The sequence below is a fragment of the Hyaena hyaena genome, unplaced genomic scaffold (assembly GCF_003009895.1).
Source record: "Hyaena hyaena isolate Hyena2069 unplaced genomic scaffold, ASM300989v1 scaffold_273, whole genome shotgun sequence".
NCBI lineage: Eukaryota > Metazoa > Chordata > Mammalia > Carnivora > Hyaenidae > Hyaena > Hyaena hyaena.
This window is the reverse complement of record NW_024080904.1, coordinates 1133853-1155106: the sequence shown is the minus strand read 5'-3', so window position 1 is coordinate 1155106 and position 21254 is coordinate 1133853. Positions and strand designations below refer to the sequence as shown.

The window sequence follows — 21254 nt, the reverse complement described above, 5'->3', positions numbered from 1 at the left end:
TTACATCACAGATGTCAGCTGTGCCTGAGGCTTTTAAATGGGTCAACTGTCTACAAAGATGAGCTGGAGAGAAACCTAGAAATTACGGATTAAAGAGAAATTACAACAGGGCCCATAATTGTTCTCTTATAAGCCCATCTTCATTGTTGGTTAATAACCAAATTCCCTCTTTGCAGGGTACTCCACCCTTACCTTTCCCCATCAGGGTAGATGAGGCCAGATCACATCAGGGAAACTGAGTTCTCCCTGGGGAGTTTGGGGTCCAGTGAACACAACTCCTTGATCTCATCTTACATGACTCGAGGAATGCACCCCAAATCTTTCCCTTGAAAGGCATGATAGGATGACTTAGGAAAAGAAAGGTCAATGGGAGGAATTTTATGAAGACTGGGGTTGGAATTAGCGGACAAACTCAAGCCTAGATACTCCTAAAGGCACATGTAGAAGAATTAATGCTAGTTCTCTAATCTCTAATATTTGCTCTTCCAGATTCAGGAAAATTTCTCTTAATATATCCATGATATATAGTAACAGGACAAAGTATTGCTCTGTGAACAAACGGAAGCATTTACCTTTTCTCTCTACCTGAGCCCTCTGAAAATGACAAACTCTGGATTCTTTCTTCCATGGGAATCATATTTATTTGCATAAGTTCAATAAGAGTCTGCCCTCCTTATAACAGAACATCATTGGAAATACTGGTGATCTTACCAAGGCTTTGACTGGAATGTCTTATTTGAGAGACATGTATAGTCTCAGATATGACCATACAGCTTTAAGGAACTAAAACTGGCTTTATGAAGCATGGAGCCAATAGCCCCATGGAAACTTTGGCCTAATACCTTGCTTACAGTGTTCCCAGAGCCTTCCTTACCAGGTGAGCAAACATGTCATTTCTTGGAAGGTGCAGGAACCTCAGGATATTTTGGGGACTTCATGAAGAGGAATTATCCCAAATCAACAGGTACTGCAGACATGTCTCATGGTAAGTACTTGGCGTGGCTTCTGGCCTAGAGAGGCTACTGAAAGTTCAATCTAGATTCCTTATACAAGGTTCTAGCTAAACAATTTTTTAAAAGATCTATATAATCTTTCACTACTCTTGCTAAGCTAATATAAATGATTAGGCCAAGTTTACAGGACTTGTTTCACAAACAAATTAGTCTTGATTTGGCTATCTCTGGAAATGAGGGTCATTACAGAGTAAAAAATATGTTCAATAATAACATATCTGTGCAGATGTTAAATTCTAGTTCTGTCTTTAAATGTTGATGAAGCTGGACAACTTGAGGTAAACTTCAGAGAAATCGCTCATGTATAGTCAATCTTCTTGCTTGTTATTCCATGAGCTTGCTTGTTATTCCATGAGGATGATACACCATAGTCAGTAACAACTGGAAAATGGGATGGATTTCCCCAACAATTTGTATATAAAAAGGCTTTCCTCACTGTAGAACTATCAATAGATAAAGGCTATAGTGCTTTATTAAATTATTCACTTGAGGCGGGGTTAATTCCTACATCTCTAAATGAATATGCAAACTACATCCTCCTTAAATCTGATCTGACAGTTGTTAGCAACTCACCCTATATAAGCCCAGGAGACCTGGTTTATTTAAAGGATTGGAAGTCTAATACATCAAGATATTTAACTCCTAAATGGAAAGACCCCTACCGGGTCATATTATGTACTATCACTGCAGCAAAATTAGAAGGATATTCCTCATGGATTCATGTATCAACAGTTAACTGGGGTGCCTGGGTGGCTCAGTTGGTTAAGCTTCTGACTTTGGCTCAGGTCATGATCTCACAGTTTGTGGGTTTGAGCCCTGCATCAGGCTCTGTGCTAACAGATCAGAGCCTGGAGGCTGATTCAGATTCTGTGTCTTCCTCTCTCTCTGCACCTCCCCTGCTCCCACTGTCTCTCTCTCTTAAAAATAAAAATTAAAAAAAGAATTAAACCTGTCCCTTCCTCACAGAAATCTAGTATGCCTGCTGACATGCCTTCTTATTCCTGTGAACCTGTGAGAGAACTCAAATTTCTCTTCAAGAGACAACAAACAACAAAAGACTTGAGGAAAATTCTAACCATCCAAGGTCTTTTATTTAGGCTTCTCTTTCTCAAAATATTAACCTTATTTTGTTGTCTTTTCTGGTGTCTCCCTGCCTGGGGCCAAGACTCCTTTACCACCATAACTTCCAGCTAATAGATGTTCTTTTCTACTCAAGGAAGTTTATACATGTTTTCTACCTTGGATTGGCTGCTTTGGTCTTTGGTAACTCCTAGATATACATACCCCAACTGACCAATATTGATCCATAGGTAGGGACATCTCTTCAGCACGAAGAAGTTACAGAAGAGAAGACCTTCCAACCAACCTCAGCAACTTTAAAGATTTAAGGGTCAAAACTGTTCAGGAAGGAATGATGTGGAAAACTCTGGAGGAAATGTAGACTAAATTAGATTTCCTTTTAACCTGCTGCACATTGACAAATGCTTGATGGAGGTGGAGTATAACATTTCTCCAGGAACTCCCTAGTATCTTAATGTTAATGGTTTGCTAGAAGGGAAAACAACCTTAGTTTGACAATGACAATGGCTAGGCATCCAGAATCTGGTGAGTCTTCTTTAGCATAGGAAAATCCCTTTAGAAAATCCCATTGACTTTACCTCCCCAGCTCCCAAGTATATAATCAGTCTCTCCTCACAATCTCTGGGAAGAAAAAGCTGCTCAGGGTCCTTTCCACGTGCTTTAATAAAATTACCTTTTCACACCTGGGGGTGGGGGTGGGGCAGGGGAGAATCCATGCTGGGCTGGGAGCAAAGAGATCTTGCCTATAGGAGAGTCTAAATCTACTCACCAGGAGACTAAAAGAAAGTTCCTTGACTTCTGGAATTCATTTTGTTCATCTGAATTGAATCTATAAAGATCTTGTGAGTATATTTTAGAATTCTAGAATCATGTGACACAGTGACGCTACTTTTAGTTGATCATCTATCAGCTGGAAGTAATGGCGTTGAAGGAGTCTTGGCACCTTCAGTCAGGGAGACACCGGAAAAGACAACAAAGTTAATATTATGAGAAAGGAACAAAAGCCACAGTTTATGCTTTTGTGAGAATAAGAATAACAATAGTAACTTCATCAAAGAATTACTGTGAACATTGAGTTTAGCACAGCACCTCTACTTTGTTCATTCAGGGTACTCCTTTAATAGTTACCTACTACGCTCCTGCTGTGAATAGTGATGAACTAGACAGAGATCCTCACAGTTAGAAGTTTTGTGGGGTGATAGGGTTTTGGGGTGATGTTGGCTTTTGGACCCCAACAAGGCAAGAAAGAATTCTTGAAGACATCTGTGATGTAAAAAGGTGATTTTATTAAAGCAAAGGGACAGGATCCATGGGCAGAATGAGCTGCCTGGGATTGTGAAGAGTGATTGATTATATACCTTCAGGCGGGGAGGGGGTTAGGTACAGTGTACATCCCTAAGGAATTTTGGAAGCAAGGTTTCCAGGACCTTGAAAGGCTAACTGTTGTTAGGGAAACGTCATTTATTACTGTTTAGTAAAACCTGAGTCATGAGACCCTTCAGTTGTATGTCAGGGGCCATATGCTTGGAATATAATTGCCAACATATACTTGGGAGTTAAAGATAAAGGAGGTTTGCAAAGGAATTTTTATGTATTTAAGGAGACTCACAAAATCCTGGGGGGAGGGGAGCTGCGGGGGTAAGGGAGTCAGGATATTGTTAAGCCAAGATTCCCTTTTGTCCCTAACAAAGCGTCATCATGGAGACAGCTGGGATCCTAGAGGAAGGCCACTCTGCCTGTTTCAAAGACTTGTCAATGGGCTGTAGGCAGTAAGGGAATTTAATTTTTCATTTGCCTTTGTTTCCCACATCACCACGACAAGTACTTAAACTCTCTTACATATTGATGAGGGTGATATTAGGGCTCCAGGAAATGGAGTCTATAGGTTTCTGGAGATTAGGCTAGGGATACGATTGCTTTTTTCTTGCATTTTACTAAGTTATCCATGGCCTGCATGACTGTGATCTCAATCAATCAACACTGACTTTCTTTTCTTTCCCCTCTTCTTGGGCAGCCAGGAGTGTCAGGGGCATATCATACATCTCCCACCTCAGTTCGTGGGGTGGGGGTGGGGGGTTACTGTTAGTCTGTACTTTGCCCTCAGCTTGCCCCACGCTCCCTCACCAGGGGCACAGAGTCAACGTTCAAAAACTGAACCTATTTTTATAAAACATTTCTGTTGTTATTATTGATAATCAGCCCAAACACCCTGCCCATGTTGCAGGCAAAGAGCAGGTCAGAATATTCCAAACACGATGAATTCAAAACTCTGAAGGGAAGATATTCTCTGTCCCTGGCCTGGGTTAGGGATGACACATTCCAATATCAACAGGGACAAAGCAGACGATACAAATTCATGTAGTGGGTTGGATGTCAGACAACCTGGGAAGGAGGAACTATCACAAACTAGAGCTTCCCCACATTCTCTCAAGTGGGTGGCTGTGACTTAGCAATCCTGTCCACTGATGCCCCGTGGAATTATGCCTAGGTTTGCCAGAACCTATTCTCTTGTCAACAGAAGCCAGGAATCCAAGTTTTCATGTGAAAATACTCCAGATTTCAAATGATGGCGACTTACTCAAATATTAAAAAATGCTATGTAGCCAATTGCTACCTCTAGTTTAAGACCAAGGATTTCAGATAAGGAAGAGTATGGTGTGTATTTTCAAAGGGAGGGTAAAGACAAAAGAAAAAAGATGAGCAATTATTTTATATCCTCCATGCACCAGGCATCTCACATACATCATATAGAATTCCACTTGTTGTGCACACCAATGCTGAGAAGTACCAATGTTTAGTTTAGGGTTTTGGTTTTGTTTTTTCCCTTAACACATTCAACTTTAGGGACTGTGTTTTGGGGAACACTGGTATAGACAGGTAAGACTCTGGCAGCACGAGGAAGACTGAAAATAAGGGCAAGACAAGAGGCAGAGAAGCCTGGTGAGGAAGTTATACTGGAAGTACCTCGGGTGGCCTCAGTGAAGAAGAAAGATCTGAGGTATGATGGAAAAGTAAGATTTTTTTTTTAAGTCAACGAATAATGTCTTAGAGGGAAATCCTCCTTCCCACTCCCACCCCCCACCCCAAGTCTCATGGCACAGGGACTTATAGTTACACTCTTTTCCTCATCTTTTCCTTTCATCCATAGGCAATCTTTTTGATGCCTCTGCTCAGTGCCATGTCATCTATCCCTCTAGGTGGGCAACAGAAGATGAACCTTAGTCCTTTAAATTGGGTCACTCCTTGATGCCCACACAGAATCCTTTCTTAGGATAATGAAGTTCTGTAGAGAAACCATTCAGCCATTCTTCTTGATCCCCAGAGCTAGAGGCTTCTTGTCTCTGACTAGCATTGCACACCAGCAGTCAGAAATGGAAAGAAATGTAGATTAAGTAATCAGGATACCAAAATTCAATTTTTGACCTCACTCTTCCTAGAAGTCGGACCTTTAGCTATCAACTTCAAAAGTCTGATCTTCAATTCTCTCACCTATAAATGTAGATAATAATTCCCTACTTGGAAGGATGAATTTGTAGATAAAATGAGATACTAGATTCAAAGATGGTTCAATTCATCTTCCATCAACTAGCAGCCAAGGTAGTAAAACATACATTCTTTAAACATACATTCTTTAGCATGCCTTAAATACCTAACCATAATCTCACCCGTTCTATGGTCTCTTCTCTTTCAACTCTACCAACCAAAATCTAAACTCCAGCCACATTACTCTTTTATTCCTTACGGTCACTGCCCATGCTTTTTCCTTCATCTGTAATACTATCCTTACTCACCCTCCCTTCAATCTTCACTTCATCTCGCTATTTTCTGCTCACACTTTAGGTCCTTTATTAGGTGCCTACAATATGCCTGACATTTTATTGAATACTGGGGATGAAGTGATAAAAAAGAGGAACATAATTCTACCTAGGAGGAGGTAATATTCTAGTGAGAAAGGCAAATGCTAAGCCCATCTCTCCCCACCCCCAATTAAAATTCATTCATTATAATTGTAATAAGTGCTACCAAGGGAGTATTAAATGCTAAAAGTTCACATAATCAATGAAAGGGCCACATATAATCTAAGGATTTAGAGAAGTGACATTTAAGGTGAGACCTGAGTGTATAGACCCCAGTGGGAAAGAAAATTCGTGATATCAAGAATAGATAGAAGACTGGAGAAGTAGGCAAAAACAATTATTCATAACCTTGTAGGCCATGTCAAAATTTTTTTCTATTCAGTTAGAAGAATTATGGAAAGCTCTTAAAAGGTTTAAGTCAGGAGAAGAATATTATAAATCAGGTATCTATTCATCAAATATTAATTGAGTGTCTATGATATGCCAGGCACTGTGCTAGGCCCTGGAAATGATCAAGAGTTGTATTTTGAAGGGTAGCTCTGCCTCTAGAATGGAGAACTGAAAGGGATAAAATGTGGCTACTATGAAACCGAATTAGAAGGTAGCTTCAAGAGATGATCGTGGCTTATGCTAGGCAATATGAAAAAAGAGAATAACGAGATTATGTGTCAATTATACTTCAGTGATACTTCTTTTTCTCTGACAGAGGAAGAGATGATGGAGATCAAAGCTAAATAACTTGGTTATAAATTGAATATGAGGATAAATAAGAGAAAAGAGTTATACCATTGGGTTTTTCTTTAAGGAACTCCATTTATACTGGTACCAGTTACAGAGAAGAAATTAACACTTGAGCATGAGCATATATGTGGGGAGATGGTAACAGGCTTAGTTTGGGACATGTTGAGTTTGTACTGTTTGTGAGACATCAAACTGCACATGCTTTTTTTTAGTCAGCTAGATATGGGTAGAGAGCTCAGAAATACAAGGTGAAAATGCAAACGTAAGAGTAGTGAATGTGTTGATTTTAACTATGGGAGTCGATGTGGGAGCCCAGAGGCAGTTTAAATTAAGAGCAGATAGAAGGGGCACCTGGGTGGCTTACTCAGTTAAGCATCTGACTTTGGCTCTGGTCATGATCTCATGATCTGTGAGTCCCAGCCCTGCATCGAACTCTGTGCTGCTATCAGCATGGAGCCCACTGCAGAGCCTCTGTCCTCCCCCACCACAAAAGTTAAACTTAAAAAAAGAAGAAAAAGAAGAAGAAGAGAAGATAGAAGACCAAGATATAAGGGCTCTAAAATTTAAAGATCAGACTGGAGGACCTGGAAAGGGAGGCTGAGTTGGAGTCAGACAGGCTACTGCAACCCAGGAGAGTATGGTCAAAGAAAGCAAGAAAAGCAACGATATCAGGAAAGAATGGTCAACCCCATAGAATGATTGAAGATATCAAGTAAATTTATGATAAAAAAATCATTGTATTTAGTAATGAGTGGAAGTCACACTCTGATACACAGAGAAAATGTATCATATCAGAAACATGGTGGCAGCAGGAGACAGAGTCAAGCGAAGTGAGGTGAGGAAGGAGTGGAAAGTGAAGGTATGGAGTCAACCACTGTGGACTCAACTTTCAAAACTGTGTTTATTAAGGAGACAGATGGATAGTGGAAGATGGAGCGTTTTGTTTCTTTAGGAAGAAAAACCTACAAGAATATTTAAATTATGGTAAAAATAATCTACTGAAGGAGGGATTAGAGATACAAAATATGGGGATATAATTAATATGTAAAGTTTCCTGAAAATTTAGGAGGACAGGAGATGCAGTGTGAATAAAAGGACTAACTCTAGGGGTACCTGGATGGCTCATTCAGTTAAGCCACCAACTTTGGCTCAGGTCATGATCTCACAACTCGTGGGTTCCAGCCCTGCATCGAGCTCTGTGCTGACAGCTCAGAGCCTGGAGCCTGCTTTGGATTCTGTGTCTCCATCTTTCTCTGCCCCTCCTCTACTCATGCTCATGCTCTCCCTTTCTCTCTCAAAAGTAAATAAACGTTAACAAAAATTAAAAGGACTAACTCTAGAGAAGAAGAGCACCTCCTTATCAGGGAAGTGGGAAAATACACAGAAAGGGGCATATAGACTTAAAATTGTTATAGATGGAGGTTGTTCTACTCCCTATATTATCTTCTCTGTGACTGAGGGACACGCTCATCTTCTGCGAGAGGGTGGTGGGGGAAGGATAGGATGTCATGAGTTGAAAGATGATGAAGAAGAAACTAAATGACAGAAGTCTAGTAAGAGTGCCTGGCATTATGAAGTGTCCAGATGACACCGGTGACTGATGATACACTGGTGCCAAATACTCTCAACTGTGTGCTTTTCTCCAGCAGCTTGACTGTATGTACAAGCAGCAGGGAAGAAGTGAGACTTGAAGAGCAGTCTTTTCAGCCAGAGGGTGAGCTCCACATGGGAGGGCTAATGGTCTTGAAAAAGGTTAGATCAGTGTGATTAATTACTGAAACTAGAATCTTGAACAACTGCCTCACTGAGGCCACAGGACTGAGTGAAAAGCTTCTATTCTGTGCTCTTAACAGTACCTGAATTCTCTGAACACCTATCATGCTAGAGGGTAACTTCTTGCTATATTCTATTTCTCTCCTAGTCAAGTACGAGATCTGGAAGGGCAAGAATCATGCCTGTTTTATTACTCTTCCATGACCGGCATGTTCTGCACTGTCTGGACCATAGAAAGAGCTCCATATACATTAATGGTATGAATGTGGTTTATGAACTGTAAAACAAAACAAAACAAAAACAAAAAACTCTGGTACAGAAAGTGGGGCTGGGTAGAAAGCAGGCTGGGTGGCATGTGGGAATGGAGAGAATTAAGACCCTCCAAGTACCTTTTCCCTTTGGAGGTACTTGACTTTGGAAACCTCTCATCCGAAGAGCAGCTGGAGTGACAGAAACATTTTCTGAGGACCTAATATCAGTTCCAGATGTTTGCAGTCATGTCGGTTTGTACCTCACCCTGTAAAACATATTTCCTTCATCCCTCCCTTTCCTCCACTCTAGCTAAGGGAGTGAGGCCCAGTCTCCAATGACATCACCTCTCTCAAGCTGGTCCAGAGCAGGCAGAAGGCAGGCGGATGAGGGGCCCACTAGCTTCTCAAGGAGTATGGCTGAGCCGGGATCATGCTGCTTGAGAAGCTCTGAGTAATTTCCACAGTTTTTATCAACAGTTCTGTCACAGATGCTGCTGCCACCCTCCTCTAAGCTCCTGTGGAAATTGGGGCCATATTGTCCCTTGCCTTCAGTTATTCCCCTCCACACAAATTCACCTCTATAACTGTTCACCTTCACCTGAGAAGGTCTTCAGTCTACGGTCTAAAAGGGGATGGTATGTGTGTGGCGGGGGAGGATGTTTTTCAGTTGTAGATTAGACTTAACAGAAACTTAATGGAAACTGGGAGTAGGAAGATATCGAATGGGGTTGGGTAGGTAGAGTTGTCTTCTCATCATTCTGGACATTATTTATGACCCAGATCTAGAGGAATCTAGATGAGCAGTTTATATGTGAGCCAGTTCAGGGAGACAAACACAAGAAAAGTTAGGGTGAAACACAGACAGAAGAGCGAGTGAAAATGGCAAAGGAAGAGACAGAGAGAAAGACACACACAAGAGGCACCAAAAGAAAGAGAAAGAAGGAGGGAGAAAGTCAGGGAAGGACGGAGAAAGTAGGAAGCACACACAAAAGCTGAGAGTTGGCAGAAGGGGAGCCTGGTACTGACCAGCTGGAGGGCAGCCCAGCAGGCTCTCAGATGCCAGGACAGAAAGGGGCACTGACCAGCTCCAGATGTTGCTGTCCTCATGAGGAGGTTGGGGGATGGTGGAAAGGCCCTGCTGCCTCTATGGGGGCCCACAGAGCCAGCTGGCCTTCCAGCCGTGAACCAAACAAGTTGAAGTTGGAAAGCCCATGGTAAGAGAGAGAAGTCTCTGATTTTTAGAAGGTTAAAAAAGAATCCAGCAGATTACCAAGGAAAACGTAGGGGAGTGTGGTGGGAGATTATGACCGTGAGTGAGACCCTTCCTCTTCTGTCTTAATTCTTCTGATCATTACAATGAGAGAGCTAGACTCAATGTTTAAGGTCTTCTACTTTGAACTTCTGGGGTTCACAGAAGCTGACATATATGAAAATAGACAAAGAAGGAATGAGTCTGAAAATCTACATTCTCTAGAAGGTCAGAGCCCTCTAGCTGCCATCAGGTAGCTAGATACTTCATCATGCCCAGACATACAGATACCCTCTATGCACTAATTTCCATCTGCCTCTTCATTAGATTTATTGTCAACAAGAGCACAGCATACTAAAGGTAATATGGACTGGTGGAAAGATGACTGAAATTGGGGTGGAAAGCAGGTAAAAAAACCAGAGTCCCTCCCATTTTATCTCCAGCTCTACCATCCTATGTGCAACCTCAGGTCAAGTCCCTACCCTTTCGCCACCTTTTTCTCCATAAGTCAATCAAGGGATTTGGCTTTTTAAAATCTGCTTGTGCCTCAGCCCCCACTTCATATTCCCAACCCCCTGCCTCTATTCCTGCCCAAAAGGCTGAAACCTATGCCAATTTCTCTGATGAGGCCACGCGGGAGAACCAGACGTCTGTTTTTAATATTGATGACAGATTAGTGTGTGGGGAATTTAGCCACCCCCCAAAACAAGCCCCGTTTCTGCTCAAAACAACTGGAACAGGAGGCTACTTATGTTTGGCTTTCCCAATAGAGTCCCAGAACCCACAGAGCAATGGTTTCTCTGAAAGAAACAAAGAGAATGCCAAACACAGGGGTGAGGGGCAGGGGAAGGAGACAGGGAAGGAGAGTGAGCATTTCAACAGCTAGCTCAAGAAGATATAGAACAGATGGCAGCAATAAAGTGTGGTGTGTGTTTGTGTGTGTATGAGAGAGACAGAGAAAGGGAAAGGAGAAAGAGTCAGTACGCGTGTATACCTGTGCACACACATTCGTGAACTTGCAAAATAAACAAACAATTCCAGCACTGGACTCAGCTGTTGGCAAAAATCCAGAGATCATAAGAGAAAACTCACATTTCCCTATTCTGGCCTCACCTGGCCAAATGTGTGAGTAATCCTAACTCTTCATCCAAAACAAGTCTTAAACCTTACTTTGTTGTTTTCTTCCTAACATTTAATTTTCCTTTCATTTATTTTTAATTCATGGAAATGAGAAGCAACTAAAACTTACTAGTGCCTACTCCTTCCCAAGAACTATACTACTTTGACCTTCAAGGCAGCATTTTCAGTGACTGTCATTTTTCCCATTCCATGGATAAGGAAACTGAGACTTAGAAAAGATTATGACTGGCTGTAGATTTCTCAGTGTAAAGTGGTAGAAACTGAAAGCAGAAGCTAAGTTTTCCAAAGTCCATACTCTTTCATTAGGCTTTTATCCTCTAAGATAAAACTAATTTAAGTGAGCTGAAATATTTAAATTTGAGCAAGGTGAACTTTCCAGATGGCTGAGACATGGTAAAGATGACACAGAGGCCAAAATAAATTTTTTTTTGATTCAGATAGCCACTCCCAATCATCCATAGCATCAATTGGTCATGAAACCTTTTAGATGGCTTATTATATACTCAGCTAGTCTCCATGGTTACGTAAGACTAAGTATCTATATATACACATATACACACATATATCGATATCTACCCATAGACAACTCAATTCATTAACACCAAAAATCTATGTGGGTCAGGTACTATGGGAAGATTCCAATTTATAAAGAAACAAGAGTCATTATCTTATTCTTTCTTTATAGACAACTACCCACTAAAAAAAATTCAAGGATTGAACAATGGAGAGAATGAAAGTCAAGTCACAAAGGAAAGGATTTAAAGAACCTATAAAGATGGAAGTAGCTATATCTTTACCTTCAAACTTCTGAATGACAGCAGGAAGAAGAGGGGGTGATATTTGTGTGGGTGACCTCAGACCATTAACTAAAAACAAGCAAGCTTCATTTCTATCCGAAAGAAAAAAAAGAAAAAGATTCTTGAATCAGAGCATTGGTTCCTAGACAATCAGAAGAATCTCGGATTTTCATTTCTGAACTAGATGGACAGTCACTAGATTAATTTCCCTGACTGCCTGAAACATGAAGAAATTAAAACAGGAAAAGAAAGAGTATAAGAGTTTCAAGCTGAAACTCAGGCAACAAAGTTCAGATATCTTGAAAGATTGAAAACAAATTATGTGAGCCCTTAAATTTTTCCACATTACTGCCTTGAGGGAGTTTCCAGGTCACTGTGCTGTGAGAGGGAGGCCTGCAAGGTTCCCTATGCTGAGAAGACCCAGTTCTCAGTCTGAAGAAACCAAAATGATTATAGGGATAAAAGAATGGAGAGGGGAGAGGTACACAAAGAGAAAATTGAAGGGATCTGTGGAGGGCCTGGTTTCAACACTCACCACAGTACTGACTGATGAATGTAGGTGAGGAAACTACTACCTCAAGAGGATTAGATGAAACAGTGCCAAGTGCTCATATAGGGGCCAAAAAGAGTGGCTTTTCCTACCAGCCATATTGGAAAATCTCATAATTCACAGGCCACTGTGTGGAGCACGTAGAAGAATCCTGCCTCAGTATAGGGAATAATTAGCGCTAGACTAAACACTGCTCTGGTTCCACCTAACAAATCTTAAAAGTGAGACTCAAAAGAATAAAACTGTTTCCAAGTAACTTAACTGTGTCCCAGAACAGAGTTCAAAAATATTTATAGGAATACAAAAATATCCAGCACCCAACAAGGCAAAAATAAAAATGTCTGGCATTCAGTCAAAAATTACCTGGCATGCAAAGAAACAGGAAAATGCAACCCATAATGAGGAAAGAAACCAATCCACTTAAACTGACCCAGACATTAGAATTAGCATATAAAGACATTAAAGCAATTATAACTCTATTTTATATGTCAAAAATGTTAAGATATGTGATATATTAACAAGACCCAAACTGAATTTCTAAAGATGAAAATTATAATGTCTGAGATGAAAAATTCACCAGATGGGGTCAACAAGAGGTTAGATTTTGCAGAAGGTTTGCAGACCTATCCAAAATGAAACAAAGAATTTTATAAAATAAAAACAGAATCACTTTACATGGCAAAAATGGATGAAATTGGAGTCACTGAATGAGAATAAAGATGATTGGAAAGAAACAAAATGTTTTAAAAAATATTAGCTCCCAAACTCCAAATATGACACAACTATAAACCCACATATCCAAGAAGCTCAGTGAACTTCAAAGCACAATAAAATAATAAAATTGCTCAAAACTAGGATTAAAGACAAGATCTTAGAAGCATACACAGGACAAAAATGGTATGTATATATAGTGGATCAAATGTAGGAATAAAAGCAGATTTCTCAATGCAAACAATTCAGGCAAGACAGAGAAGCAACATTTTTAAATTACTGGAAGAAAAATGTGTCAATCTAGAATTCTGTATCCAGCAGTAACAACTTACAAAAGCCAAAGCAGAAAAAATCTATCACTAACAGATATGAAATGTAAAAAATAGAAAAAGACATTCTTCGGGCAGAAGGACAATGAAATCAGATGAAAATATGTAAGTGAAAAAATGATGAGCAGCAAAAATGGTAACTACATGGGTAAATACATAAAATTATTTTTCTTAAAAAAATAAAATTACTTTTTTATTATTTAAATGTCTTCAAGTATAATTACTCTTTAAGGAAAAATAATGATAAATTATGAAATATAACACATATATGTATATTATATATATATATAGTGGTGTAATAGCTTTGAAGGTATATCATGGTATGTTGAACATGCATCTATAAATGCCAAAGTAACCACTAAAATAAAAATTATAATAAGTCAGCAAAGGAGATAAAATGGAATCACCAAAATACCCAATCCAAAATGAAGAGAAGGAAACAAAGAAATATGGGAAGATAGAAAACAAGTAGCAAGATGGCAAACCTAAACCTGACCAAAAAAAAAATCACATTAAATATGAATGGTCTAAATTCCCCAATTTAAAGGTAACAATATCAGACTGGATTTTTAAAAAAATACAAAAGGGGCACCTGGGTGTCTTAGTCGGTTAAGCTTCCGACTTTCGCTTTGGTCTTGATCTCGTGGTTCTTGGGTTCGTGCCCCGCGTCTTGCTCTGTGCTGACTGCCTGCTCAGAGCCTGGAGCCTGTTTCGGTCTGTGACTCCCTCTCTCTCTGACCCTCCCCTGCTCACGCTGTCTCTCTCTCTCTCCCCTAGAAATAAATAAAAATATTTAAAAAAAAAATACAAAAGACCTAAATAAATGTTACCTTCAAGAAATACATTTTATTTTATTTTTTTTAATGTGTATTTATTTGGAGAGAAGAAAATAGAGTGAGGGAAGGGAGGGGCAGAAAAAGGGAAAAGAATCCCAAACAGCCTCCACACTGTCAGCATGGAACCTAATACAGGGTTTGAACCCACAAATCGTGAGATCATGACTTAAGCTCAAACCAAGAGTTAGATGCTTAACTGATAGAGTCATCCAGATGCCCCCAAGAAATACATTTTAAATACAAAGGCACAAATGAAACTAGAAGAATGGAAAATGTTAGACCAATCTAATACTAATCAGAAGAAAGCTAGAGTAGTTGTATCAATAATATAGATTTTAGAGCAAAAAATATAACAAGAATATAGACAACAGTTTAACAATGATAAAGGGATCAATTCCTCAAGAGGATCTAGTGATTCTAAATGTTTATGCACTTAATAATAGAGCTTTAAAATATGTGGAATAAAAACTGATAGAAGTATAGGAAGAAACAGATGAATCCATAATTATTGTCAGAGACTTCAGTACCACTCTTTTAAGTATTGATTGATACAAGATAGAAAATCAGAAAGAATTTAGAAGACTTGAACATAACTAACCAATTTGATCTAGTTTGCATTTAAATTAACATTCCATCCACATATAGAAGAAAATTTTAAAGTTGATACTGAAAATAATGACAGACCAGATTCTGGGCCATAAAACCAATCTCAATAGATTGAAAAGGATTAAAGTCATAAAAAAATATGTTCTTAGATATATAGTGAAATCAAACAAAATTTGATAACAAAAAGATGTCTGTAAAATTCCCAAATTTGGAAAATAGGTAACATTAAATAAGTAACCATAAAGAGTCTATAAGTCAAAGAAGAAAACAAAAGGTAAATTAGAACATCTTATGAACTAAATGAAAATGAAAGCACAATTTATCAAAAATTGGTAAGCCATTAAGGCAGTAGTTAGGGGAAGACTTACATTACAAGAAAAATCTCAAATCAAACACCTCAGCTACTACCTTAAAAATCCAGACAAAAGAGGAGTGAACCTAAATCCATCCAGTTAGCCAAAGACAAGAAACAATAAAGATCCCAACAGAACACAAAGAAACAGCAACTAGTGAAAACAGATGAAATCAAAGTTAATTGGTTTGAGAAGGAAAAAAAAATTACATAACTTCCAAGCCAGATTGATCAGGGGAGAGAGAGAGAGAGAGAGAGAGGGAAGGCAAACTACCAAAATCAAGAATGAGAGAGATCACTATAATTTCCAAATTTCCATGGGTATTAGTCTATAACTAATTATAGACTGTTATGAACAGCTTTTTCCAGTGAATGTTATAACCTACATGAAATGGCCAAATTCCTTGAAACACACAAGCTTAATCTGAATAGCCTTATATCTATCAGACAATTAAATTGGTAGTTAAACCTTCCTACAGGGAAAGCTCCAAGCCCAGATTATTTCACTGGTGAATTCCATCAAATAATTAAGGAAGAAATACTGCTAATTCTACCAAAACTCTTTTTAGAAAACGGAAAAAGGGAGAACCTAATTGGCAATTTCTGTTGTGAGGCCAGAATTAACCCTGATTCTAAAAACAGACAAAAGCATTACAAGAAAACTACAAATCAGAATCGCTCAGAAACATAAATGCAAAAAATTCTCAACACAATTTTAAAACATCAAATCCAACAATATGTACAAAAAGAGAATACATCATGACCATGTGGGATTTACTTACTCTGGAAATGCAAGGTTGTTTTATCATTTGAAAATCCATCAATGTAATTGATCATAATTTTAAATGTAATCTATCTATCCTATTCACAGAGAAACAAAACTATATGATCATTTCAATAGAAAATTCAACATCCATTTCTTTTTTTGTTTTGTTGTGTTTTGTTTATTTGTTCTTGAGAAATAAAAGAAAAGAGAGACAGAACATAAATGGGGGAGGGGCAGAGAGAGAGGGAAACACAGAATCCAAAACAGGTTCCAGGCTCTGAGCTGTCAGCACAGAACCGGATGCAGGGCTCGAACTCACTAACCGGGAGATCATGACCTGAGCCGAAATCTGACGCTTAACCGACAGAGCCACCCAGGTGCCCCTCAACATCCATTTCTAACTAAAACAAAAATCTCCCAGCAAATGAGCAGGTACTGAGACCTGGTTATAAAGCCTGGGTCTACCAGGTACTGGTTGTAGGACTTTGGCAAAGTAACACACCTCTCTGGAACCCATTTACTTGATCTGTAAAGCAAGGCTGCTAATCATTTGGAGAGTGAAGTTAGACAAAAGGCAGTACTTGTTCCTCTGACCCTGCCCTCCCCAAATCAAATTCAACAGCTAGCCATGCAGAAAAGTACCTCCACAGGGGCGCCTGGGTGGCTCTGTCGGTTGAGCGTCAGACTTCCGCTCAGGTCATGATCTCACGGTTCGTGGTTTCGAGCCCTGCGTCAGGCTCTGTGCTGACAGCTAGCTCAGAGCTTGGAGCCTGCTTCAGATTCTGTATCTCCCTCTCTCTCTCTCTCTGGCCCTTCCCTGCTTATGTGGTCTCTCTCCCCCCCCCAGAAATAAAACATTAAAAAAAAAAAAAAGTACTTCCATAAGAATTAAAGTTTCTAGGTAAGGAATTATACCCAGGTGAAGCACAACAACAGGAAAAGTGATATTAAGCAGGTTAGGAAAGATAAATTCACTATCATAACCTCTCCCAAGGTGGGACAGAAATCCTCCCTTTGAAAGGAGAGAGAAGTGTGTGCCTGCCTTCACTAAGAACCCCATAGCCACTCTGCTCCAGCACCAGGCTGACTCCCTTGGCTATAGGTGGCTCCCAGCAGGCTCTTAGGACCCCAGGTCCCTGGCCCAGCCTACTGGCTCCTGAGGCCCCAAAAGCTTCCATGGCATCAGGCTCCCATCAACCCAAGCTCCCAACCCATGTTGGTGCTCGTCATTTCCTACAGCTGTAGCGGTCCCTGTGGGCCAGGCTCCTCTTGGTTCCAGTGCTAGCCTGACTACCACAGACCCAGACTCCCAGACTGACTTGAAGCCAAACCAGCCACCATAGAGCCAACCTCCAGGAGGGTACAGCTTCTTGGCTCTGTCACACATTCAGAACTCAAGGACGGCAACTCAGAGTCGCAGCCAAATGTAGCTCTCTTAAGACTCCCTTTACTCATGTGTGAATCATTTCCAAATCCCTCTTCCCCATCACTGAAGACAACTATCTGACTAGAGATAGTATGTCTCACTGAAAAAGGCAATTCCTTGAATGTTTTTATCTCAGTTCCAGAGATCATATACTCACAGACTGTTATTTACACATGTGACCTATAGCTTTTCCAAGCAGAAAAGGTTAAATCCTTTTCTGAATTAACTAACACTTCGCTGTATGTTTTTAAGGATCCATCTCAGAGAGTCAGAAATTCTTTCCAATTATAATTTAGTATCTTTCCCCACTGAAAAATCGTATGAAACAGCATACAGGTGTGGGCACCAGGTGACAATCACAAAACAAGGAAACCTCACATGCCTTCCCACATCAGATGACCGTAAGTCTCCAAAGGCATCGAGAAAATCCATTTCTCTCCTCTGTCACACTATCCCAACCAAATGGGAAATCACGGGCTTCCTACTTACCTGTGTAGAGGTCTGTATCTGTATATTCATCCACCTTCTTGTGCTGCAGAATATAGTCAGACACCTTGGTCCCAATAGCTGGCTGAACGTCCACCCACTCCAAGGAGACCACTGTGCTGGAGGGCTCCACTGTTGGGGACAGACGAAGCCTAGAAAGGGTGACAGGGAAGGTTGGTTGTTTGCCAGCCAGCATTGTCTGGGCTCCAGAAAGGTGTGCACATCTCAAGATGAAAAGCACAAGATTCAACCGAGGCTCAAATCCTGTTTCACCCCACCAACAAGCCATTGTATGGACTCTGGCAACTCATTATGCCTCTTTCAGCCTCTATTTCCTTATCCATAAAATTGGGTTAAGAATAGCTCCCTTTCAGAATCAATGTGGGATCCAGTAAATTAGCCCAAGCATACAATATATGCTCACAGAAAATCGATTAGTTTTCCATGTATCTAAACCATGTTCTGAATGATGCTTCATTGGTAATTAAATTGACAGTGCCTTCAAACACAAACCTTTCTGCCATTCTCTCCAATTCCCCAACGGATCAGTCAGATCTATAATATCTTTAAATCAATACTCCCTCAGAGAGGGCGGGAGTCCTAGAGAATCCTTTTATAAGTTAAGGATGGGGTGCCTGGGTGGCTCAGTCGGGTAAGTATCAGACTTTGGCTCAGGTCATGATCTCATGGTTCATGGGTTCGAGCCCCACGTTGGGCTCTGTGCTGATGGCTAGCTCAGAGCCTGGAGCCTATTTTGAATTCTGTGTCTCCCTGTCTCTCTCTCTCAGAAATAAATAAAATATTTAAAATTTTTTTAAAAGAAAAAAGACACAGCACGATGATTGAAGGTCAGAACTGGAAAGGTCCTTAGAGGCTAGGAAGTTCAATCACCTCCTTTCACAGGTGGGAAAGTAAAGAAAAGGAAAATTACTTGTAAGAAGTCACACAGCATGTTAGGGACAGAACTGTGATGGCAACTTTGATTGTCCCCAGCCCAGGTTCCTTCTCTATTTCCACTACACTATTTCCACTACCTCTTCAAGAACTATCTTATGGCAGAATCTCCCCAACACACACAGAGAAATGTTAAGGCACTCTGGTTCCCCCATATGGGCTCCTGCCCCTCTGTTCTATGCTCCTATGCTCCTCACAGCACTGTCTTAATCACACTCCATCAGTCAAGATGATAGTCTTTTACTTCCCTTAATGGTGAATTTCCCACATCGGGGCTTTCACATGTGCTCTTCCTTTTGCCTGAACCATGACTATGCCATTTGTTGCCTGGAAAACTATGGATTCAGGTCTTTTCGGAGAGGCTTCCCTCCCTCCCCTCCAACTAATGCACTGACCCCAGTTATTCTCTCTCCTAGCACCTCTTTGTTTTTCTTTCATATATTTATTAACTTTTTGAACTGTGTCCTATTTTCCTGTTTTTGCTTTGATATCTGTCCCCTCACTAAAGGGTCAGCTCCCTAAGTGCACATACTGTCTTGTTCACTGATGAATCCCCCAATGCCTGGCACAGAGCAGGTGTTCAAAAATTATTTGTTGAAAAAAAATTTTTTTAAATAAAAAAAAAATTATTTGTTGAATGAATAAATTAAATGATGTGTCTTAGAAAACATTCTATACCCTCTTTACCTCAGTAGCCCCAGTGACCAACACAGGAACTGATAAGCAGCTGTCAGTGTGCAGTAAACGTCTCCTGAACAGATGGGTGTGGAAGTAATGATAAACTGAGGTATCATTTAAAAAATCTGGTTTCTGGGGCGCCTGGGTGGCTTAGTCGGTTAAGCGTCCGACTTTCTCTTATGTCATGATCTCACGGTTCGTGGGTTCGAGCCCCGCGTCGGGCTGTGTGCTGACTGCCAGCTCAGAGCCTGGAGCCTGTTTCAGTCTGTGACTCCCTCTCTCTCTGACCCTCCCCTGCTCACGCTGTCTCTCTCTCTCTCCTAGAAATAAATAAAACATTAAAAAAAAAAAATCTGGTTTCTGTTCTGCCCAAAAACTCTGCTTTCTCAAAGGAGGAGGTAGGTCACAGATACTTCAGGGATCTGGTGACACACTCTGGGGACACGACTGTGAGTCCATGAAAGGGGTGGCCAGAGGAAGAGGGACCATACACACATACGTACACTGGCTGCGGGAGGGGGCTGCAGTTGGGGAGTCCACTGGCATCAAAGGCACTGAGGTCACATCTGCACCAGTCATCAATCACATCCCCTTTCCCGGAGCACCAGTAGGAGCTCATCAGTGCACTCTTGAAGGCCTGGAAGAAAGGAGGGCAGAAGAGATGATGATGACCAGAGTGGAAAGACTGAGAGTGAAGGTCTCAGGGACCACAGCTGACCCAAGCTTCAGAACAACCCACTTATAGGCACATGACCCCATCTCCTTCCCAAACACCTAACACGCTGCCATGAGGTTCTCCCCAATCTGAGCCATTCTCTCCCAGGCAGCCAGAATGGTCCCTGAGGTAGGACAGTGGTAACAGCAACCGCTGAGAACCTCCTCTCGGGCCCAGCGCTCTACCTGAATTAACTTATTTAATCCTCTCCATCCCATGCAATAGATATAATTGTTATCATCGTCATTTCCCACTCTGCCATTTGAAATGTTGAGGTCCAAAGAAATAACCTGCCTGAGGTTCATAGCCAGTAAAGTGATAGAGCTGGGATCTCGTGAAAGCAGTCTGGCCCCAGACCCTGCCCCCCACCCCTTTTTAATTGAAGTCTAATTAACAGTGTTATAGTAGTTTCAGGTGTACAACATAAGGATTCCACAATTCCACCCACTACTCAGTGCTTACTACAGTAAGTAAAGTTACCAGACTTCTCGCAGATATGTGATCCATCTCACCTTCCTGAATGGAAACCTTCAGAGGGTCCCCAAAGGCCCTCAGGATGAAATCTAAGCTCCTTACTTTAGCTCCTGATGGCTTCCACACGATCATCGTTCCCCACTCCTGTGATGCTCCTTTACGTGCTAAGGTCCACTCTCATGCAACCACTAACATTCTCCCCCACAATAAATTCCTGTTTATGAAAAGCATGCTCTAAGTTAGGAGGCGACAACCTGCTTCTGTAAAGGGCCAGACAGCAAATAGTTTTGGCTTTGTGGCCAGGTAGTCTCTGCCACAACGAACTTAGTTCTGCCTTTGCAGCACTCAAGCGACACAGAGAATACTTTAAATGAATCAGCATGATCGTGTTCTGATAAAACTTTATTTACAAAGACAGGAAGCAGGCTAAATTTGGTCTAGGTCCACAGTTTGCAACCCTTCCTCTCAAC

General features: G+C 40.8%; 1 protein-coding gene across 2 annotated transcripts in view; it reads right to left on the bottom strand.

The window, feature by feature from the left end:
* Positions 1–21254, bottom strand: part of ASTN2 (astrotactin 2) — an 898753-nt gene that overhangs the window by 136929 nt on the left and 740570 nt on the right. For both annotated transcript variants that reach the window (XM_039245856.1, XM_039245858.1), the window contains exons 18-19: positions 20099–20232; positions 17967–18115 (exon numbers count right to left, since the gene is read on the bottom strand). In XM_039245856.1, the coding sequence (XP_039101787.1) occupies positions 17967–18115; positions 20099–20232 (283 nt within the window). The remainder of the gene's footprint in view (positions 1–17966; positions 18116–20098; positions 20233–21254) is intronic.